This window comes from Pongo pygmaeus, chromosome 2 (assembly GCF_028885625.2).
Source record: "Pongo pygmaeus isolate AG05252 chromosome 2, NHGRI_mPonPyg2-v2.0_pri, whole genome shotgun sequence".
Taxonomy (NCBI): Eukaryota; Metazoa; Chordata; class Mammalia; order Primates; family Hominidae; genus Pongo; species Pongo pygmaeus.
The window spans coordinates 150,607,073-150,614,855 of NC_085930.1; the positions used below are offsets into that span (position 1 = coordinate 150,607,073).

The 7,783-nt window shown below is 42.0% G+C and overlaps 1 protein-coding gene across 2 annotated transcripts in view; it reads left to right on the forward strand.

Moving 5' to 3' along the window:
• Positions 1 to 6,304, forward strand: part of ATP1B3 (ATPase Na+/K+ transporting subunit beta 3) — a 44,964-nt gene extending 38,660 nt beyond the window's left edge. For both annotated transcript variants that reach the window (XM_054480220.2, XM_054480219.2), the window contains 2 exons: positions 1,600 to 1,686; positions 5,637 to 6,304. In XM_054480220.2, the coding sequence (XP_054336195.1) occupies positions 1,600 to 1,686; positions 5,637 to 5,807 (258 nt within the window). In that variant the 3' untranslated portion in view covers positions 5,808 to 6,304. The remainder of the gene's footprint in view (positions 1 to 1,599; positions 1,687 to 5,636) is intronic.
• Positions 6,305 to 7,783: the final 1,479 nt, after the last annotated feature.

Genomic DNA, 7,783 nt, shown 5'->3' on the forward strand with positions numbered 1-7,783 from the left:
CACACTTGTAATCCCAGCTATTCAGGAGGCTGAGGCAGGAGAATCACTTGAACCCGGGAGGAGGAGGTTGCAGTGAGCCGAGATCAGGCCATTGCACTCCAGCTTAGGCAACAGAGTGAGACTCTGTCTCAAAAAAAAAAAAGAAAAAGGAAACATACTCCAAGATACTCAGTAAACTGTTTCTCAAAAAAAATCCTTTTTTTCATTTTGCAGAAATGTGTTCTGTGAAGGTCATATATTAAGGTAAAATAGGTTCAACAAAAGCAATTAATGCAGAAAATCACTGATATCAGAGTGACTAGTTTTTCTCTAATATAAAATGTTATCTTTGATTTTAAGCTTATTTTTTAAGTTAAAGAGTACAAATGTAGGGTAGAGTTTGAGTAGTGATTGAAAATGGCTTTTGCGATTTCTCCTAGCGTTGTTACTTCCTACCCTTTCCACATATTCTTCATCTGGATCATTAGAGCTTGTCTGGTGGGTGGGGCGCATCATCACTCTGTCCTTTGTGCTGTCTGGCCGGTGCCTTTCATCTGTTTCTCACCCCACCCCACAGCCATATGCTGCTTCATAATGAAACAAAATGAGCAGAATCTAGAACTCCTTAGAATGGATTCTTAGTTTTGCTTTATGCTGTTTCATGTGTGCTTTCAACCCTGTCTCAAAAAAATTTATATATATATATAATTCAAGTATTTAATAATGTTTTATTTTAACTAGTGTTCCGTAAGCCCAGCACTGATTTTAATCATTGTGGTCTGTTTGCTACTACTCAGTCTGTGTTAAAGTTACACTCATTCGAATTAGGCCCATTTGGAAAGTGTTACATGTGACTTTTCATAAATTGCTTATTTATCATGAATAATACTAGAAATAACTAATAGCATGAATTAATTGGATTATAGGTGATGCTTGATTTGAATGTTGATAAACATGGAATTCTAGTAGACAAGTAGACAAGTAATACTTAATGATTTATATATGCTCATAAATTTATTCCTGATAAATACAGTATTTAAATTTGTGGAGGAGAGTTTTGCTTGGAGTACCTTAAATTTTCCTTCGTGCTTCCCCTCTGGTTGCAGTTCTGGTTATTAATCACATGAAACTCACACCTGCTGTCTCCCAGGCCTGAGTGCTGCATTCTAGGTTGGCACCTTGTAGTGGCTGTTGCTTTCCAGTCTGGAAGCACAGCATTTTATTCGTTTCAGGAAAACATTGGTCCTAAACCTGCTGGTGCATTCCTGCTGTTAGTAGGTAGAAAGGCTGGCATTTGGTATTTGGAGGGCAGATAAGATTTTACAGGAGTACATGAGTGGAACTGGCTATAATTAAGAAGGGACTCTCATGAAAGAGAGTATAGAGTGTATCTGGAAGTGTAAGTATCAGGATAGTTCATGTGGAAGGGTTTAGTTAGATAATATTTGCAATCAAGATGAGCAAGCTTCTTCTCAGAAATACACTTGTAATGATAGTATAGTTGGAGCAGCATTGTAGTTTCTGCAAACTGTTCAGGATTGATATTCCTTTAATTATAAACATAGTTTTTACAAATTCTTTTTGTGACCTAAAGAGGATTTCTTTTGTTTTCAACTTTAGAATGAAGATATACCAAATGTAGCAGTTTATCCTCATAATGGAATGATAGACTTAAAATATTTCCCATATTATGGGAAAAAACTGCATGTAAGTATTGAGAAGTTCTTATGTGGTGATTACTCTTTTGGGAAGCTGGAGCATGTGTTGACGTACCACTTGTCTGGGGTAGGTAGACGCCAGCCCTGTTTAATTTGTGCGTCATCTATTCAGGTTTTGTTTTATTTTAATGGTGATGGTAAATGGAGTTCCCACATCTACAATTCAGAACACAGAACCCAAGCAGATACGTTAAAGTTAGATGATTATTTCTAAAATATCATTTTCTTTTTCATTATAGAGGTAGTAGTAGGTGCTTATGTAGAGAAAGTAGAAAAGTACTTAAAAAGAAAATCAAGGCCGGGTGTGGTGGCTTACTCCTGTAACCACAGCACTTTGAGAGGCCAAGGCGGGCGCATCACCTGAGGTCAGGAGTTCGAGACCAGCCTGGCCAACTTGGCGAAACCTCCTCTCTACTAAAAATACAAAAATTAGCTGGGTGTGGTGATGTGTGCCTATAGTCCCAGCTACTCGGGAGGCTGAGGCAGGAGAATCGCTTGAACCCAGGAGGTGGAGGTTGCAGTGAGCCAAGATCGTACCACCACACTCCAGGCTAGGTGACAGAATGGGATTCTGTTCCCCCCACCAAAAAAATAAATGAAAAGAAAATCAAGGCCAGGCGTGGTGGCTCACCTGTAATCCCAGCACTTTGGGAGGCCGAGTCGGGCAGATCACAAGGTCAGGAGATCAAGACCATCCTGGCTAACACGGTGAAACCCCGTCTCTACTAAAAATTACAAAAAATTAGCTGGGCGTGGTGGCAGGTGCCTGTAGTCCCAGCTACTCAAGAGGGTGAGGCAGGAGAATGGCATGAACCTGAAAGTCGGAGGCTACAGTGAGCCGAGATCGTGCCACTGCACTCCAGCCTGGGCAACAGAGCGAGACTCCATCTCAAAAAAGAAAAAAGAAAATCAAAAGCTCATTGCAGGCGGGTGTGGTGGCTCACGCCTGCAATCATAGCATTTTGGAGGCTGAGGCGGGCAGATCACCTGAGGTCAGGAGTTCTAGACCAGCCTGACTAGCATGGTGAAACCCTGTCTCTGCTGAAAATACAAAACTTAGCTGGGCATAGTGGTAGGTGCGTGTAATCCTAGCTACTCGGGAGGCTGAGGCAGGAGAATCGCTTCAACCTGGGAGGCAGAGATTGCAGTGAGCCAAGACTGCACCATTGCACTCCAGCCTGGGCGACAAAGCAAGACTCTATCTCAAGAAAAAAAAAAAAATAGGTTAGTGGACTAATGAGTTATCATAGGAGTGGGACTAGTGGCTTTATAAGAAGTGGAAGAGAGAACTGAGCTAGCAGGTTAGAATGCTCAGCCCCCTGGCCATGTGATGCCTTGCACCACCTCGGGACTCTGTTGAAAGTACCCAGCAGCAAAGAAGGCTCTCACCAGATGCAGCTCCTTGATCTTGGCCTTCTCAGCCTCCATTAACTGTAAGAAATAAATTCCTTTCTTTATAAATTACCCAGTTTCAAGTATTGTGTTATAAGCAACAGAAAACAAAGACAGTACTACAGTTAACAAAGAAAGTTAACATATAGTACTCTTATGAATCTGTAGACTTCGTTGAAAATCCATCAGTTGTTCCAGTAATATTCTTTATAGTAAAAGACAAGAGTGTTTTCCTGATCCCAGATGTCACACTGTTAACATGTTTAGCAACCTATAATCAGGAATATTTCCTCAGTCTGTTTCATGCCTTTGTGCTCTTCAAAAATAAGTACCTTTATGTCTTATTTTATGTACATTAGTTTGAATTTGGTGGTTTTTCATGATTAAATGTAGGTTGTGCATGAGTGCCTCAAAAGAAATGCTGAGTTCTCAGAGTGTCAGGAGGGACATGGTATCATTTCGTTCCATTAATGGTGATACTACCTTGATTCCTTGGTTAAGGTGGTATCAGCCAGGTTTCTACAATGTACTTTTTTTCCTCTGTCATCAATAAGTATCATGTGGGGAGAAAATAAAAAAGCTCGTTACTGCCTGGCGCGGTGGCTCGCGCCTGTAATCCCAGCACTTTGGGAGGCTGAGGCGGGCGGATCACCTGAGGTGGAGAGTTCGAGACCAGCCTGACCAACATGGAGAAACCCTGTCTCTACTAAAAATACAGAATTAGCTGGGCATGGGGGCACATGCCTGTAATTCCAGCTATCTAGGAGGCTGAGGCAGGAGAATCCCTTGAACCTGGGAGGCAGAGGTTGCAGTGAGCCAAGATTGTGCCACTGCACTCCAGCTTGGGGAACAAGAGCGAAACTCCATCTCAAAAAAAAAAAAAAAGAAATAAATAAATAATAATAAAATCTTTTAAGTTCCATAAAGTAGAAATACATTACAGTCAATACATTGTGATTACAATGCAATAAAACTCAAAATTATTTAAAAGACCCTTCTATATGGGGGGAGGGACAAGTGGAAACTGTCTCTTAAACAACTTAAGATGAAAAGGTAAATTAAAATCAAGATTATAGAATATTAAAAAGTAAGGCCGGTGCTGGGCACAGTGGCTCATGCCTGTAATCCCAGCACTTTGGGAGGCCGAGGTGGGCAGATCACGAGGTCAGAAGTTCGAGACCAGCCTGACCAACATGGTGAAACCCTGTCTCTACTAAAAATACAAAAATTAGCTGAGCATGGTGGCACACTCCTGTAATCCCAGCTACCCAGGAGGCTGAGGCGGGAGAATCGCTTGAACCAGGGAGGCAGAGGTTGCAGTGAGCCGAGATTGCACCTTTGCACTCCAGCCTGGCAACAGAGTACAATGTCTCAAAAAAAAAAGTAAGGCCGGGTGCAGTGGCTCACACCTGTAATCCCAGTACTTTGGGAGGCCGAGGCAGGTGGATCATCTGAGGTTAGGAGTTCAAGACCAGCCTGGCCAACTTTAGTAGCAATGGCAAAGCCCTGTACTAAAAATAAAAAAATTAGCTGGGTATGGTGGTGGGCACCCGTGATTCCAGCTACATGGGAGGCTGAGGCAGGAGAATCGCTTTAACCTGGGAGGTGGAGGTTGCAATGAGCTGAGATCGTGCCACTGCACTCCAACCTGGTCAACAGACTCCATTTCAAAAAAGAATATTAAAAAATAATGATAAGGGTCAGGTGTGGCGGCTCATGCCTATATATTCCCAAGCACTTTGGGAGGCCAAAGTGGACAGATCACGAGGTCAGGAGATCCTGGCCAATATGGTGAAACCCCGTCTATTAAAAATACAAAAGTTAGCTGGGCATGGTAGCGGGTGCCTGTAATCCCACCTACTTGGGAGGCTGAGGCAGGAGAATCACTTGAACCCGGGAGTCGGAGGTTGCAGTGAGCCGGGATCATGCCACTGCACTCCAGCCTGGGCAACAGAGCAAGACTGTCTCACAAAAAATAATAATAATAATAATGATAATAGGCCGGGTGTGGTAGCTCACACCTGTAATCCTAGCATTCTGGGAGGACAAGGCAAGAGGATCACTTGAGCTCAGGGGCATGAGCTGTCACACCCAGCCAACATTTTTATCAGTAATTACAGGTATGGACTTACAGCTCCAAAAAATTAAAAAGAATGCAGAGAACAGAAAATAATAGATCTAATTTTTTTTTTAAATTTACAAGCCACGTGTGGTGGCTCACACCTGTAATCCCAGCACTTTGGGAGGGCAAGGTGGAAGGGCCATTTGAAGCCAGGAGTTTGAGACAAGCCTAGGCAGGGAGACCCCGTCTCTACAAAAAAATTTAAAAATTAATGGACTGTGGCGGCATGTCCCTGTAGTCCCAGCTACTTAGGAAACTGAGATGGGAGGATTGGTTGAGGCTTCATTGAGCCATGATTGTACCACTGCACTGCAGCCTGGGCAACAGTCTCAAAAAGAAAATGTACAGAATAAGCCAATTCCTGGTAGAGAAAAGTGTAAAGTTTCCATAGAGTTTGAATTAATATATTTTCCTTTTATTGCCAGGTTGGGTATCTACAGCCATTGGTTGCTGTTCAGGTCAGCTTTGCTCCTAACAATACTGGGAAAGAAGTAACAATTGAGTGCAAGATTGATGGATCAGCCAACCTAAAAAGTCAGGATGATCGTGACAAGTTTTTGGGACGAGTTATGTTCAAAATCACAGCACGTGCATAGTATGAGTAGGATATCTCCACAGAGTAAATGTTGTGTTGTCTGTCTTCATTTTGTAACAGCTGGACCTTCCATTCTAGAATTATGAGACCACCTTGGAGAAAGGTGTGTGGTACATGACACTGGGTTACATCATAACGTGCTTCCAGATCATAGTGTTCAGTGTCCTCTGAAGTAACTGCCTGTTGCCTCTGCTGCCCTTTGAACCAGTGTACAGTCGCCAGATAGGGACCGGTGAACACCTGATTCCAAATATGTAGGATGGGGGTCTTGTCCTCTTTTTATGTGGTTTAATTGCCAAGTGTCCAAAGCTTAATATGCCGTGCTATGTAAATATTTTATGGATATAACAACTGTCATATTTTGATGTCAACAGAGTTTTAGGGATAAAATGGTACCCGGCCAACATCAAGTGACTTTATAGCTGCAAGAAATGTGGTATGTGGAGAAGTTCTGTATGTGAGGAAAGAAAAAAAGAAAATAAAAGTGTATTTGAAAAATATTATCTTGGGTTCTTTGTAAAATTTATTTTTTACATGCTGAATTAGCCTGGATCTTTTTGATTAAGAGCACAAACTTTTTTTTGTAAAACATGTAAAAAAAAAAACCGGGATTAATTTTTAGTGTTGGAACTGTCTCTTATTTTAGGCTGTAGATAAAATAGCATTTTTAGGTTAGCCAGTATGACGATGCACCTAATTTTTTATCAGATTAAATTCATAAGACGTAATTTGTACAATAGTTTGTGAAATATCTTGTTACTGCTTTTATTTAGCAGACTGTGGACTGTAATAAAGTATATAAATTGTGAAATATAAAAACTTGGAACTTATTCAAAGCTTCAAAGCAAACAACAGTTTTGTGTAAGCATTCTTTCCCCTCCAGTATTAGGTGTGTTCTTGGTAGGATTATTCATCATAATTTGGGCTACTTGGCTGAGAAAGTTGTGCTTCCCATATGATCTGTGTTGCTTCTTGTTTTTTCTTAAGGCTATTGTTTATTGTTACTTTTCTCCTTTTTTTTTTTTTAAAAAAAAAAAAGCAGCCGGGCGCAGTGGCTTACGCCTGTAATGCCAGCACTTTGGGAGGCCGAGGCGGGCGGATCACAAGGTCAAGAGATCGAGACCATCCTGGCCAACATGGTGGAATCCCGTCTCTACTAAAAATACAAAAATTAGCTGGGCGTAGTGGTGCATGCCTGTAGTCCCAGCTACTTGGGAGGCTGAGGCAGGAGAATCGCTTGAACCCAGAAGGCGGAGGTTGCAGTGAGTCGAGATCACGCCACTGCGCTCCACCCTGGTGACACGAGCGAGACTCCGTCTCCAAAAAAAAAAAAACGGCAAAGCAGATATTCTTGAGGTTTTCTTTGTGGTGGTGCAAGCCAGAAGGGGTGGGAGCCAACCCAGCTGGCTCAAGAATGGCCTTTTGGAGTAAACGTGAGGGCTCTGGGTGGCCTTGCCTGGCCAGATGGGCCTTGGTGGCCTGGCGGCAGCCTCTGCCCTTTAGTAGCAGGCACTCAGCCCCACGTGAGAGCTCTGCTTGTTCCTCTATCACTAAAATCATAGTGATAAGAGATTTTCACTGAAGGAAATTATTGGAGTAATTATAGCAAACCTTTTCTGGGTTTTGATTTTCTTCCTTATGCTATCTCTTAAGAGTGTAAAACAAGGATAAAAGAATGCTACAATGTGAGAGAGGTGACATGACTTTAGTTGGGCCAGTGTGATCTCATCCTCAACAGCTGTAAACTTTGGTGCCTGTGAAATTCATATTAAGTATTCTATTGTATTTTTGAGTCTTTTGAAGTAAATATGGATGGAATTTCTGTTTTAATGAGCTTAGATAAAAGACTCATTCTCAGAATACACAAGAAGAATTGAGATGGCATCCAACATGGGGTGGGTGTTGGAGAGAAATAAAAATAGCACACACATGTAAGTCACTAAAGCATCTTGTATGCCTCCCTGGTTCAGAAGTTTG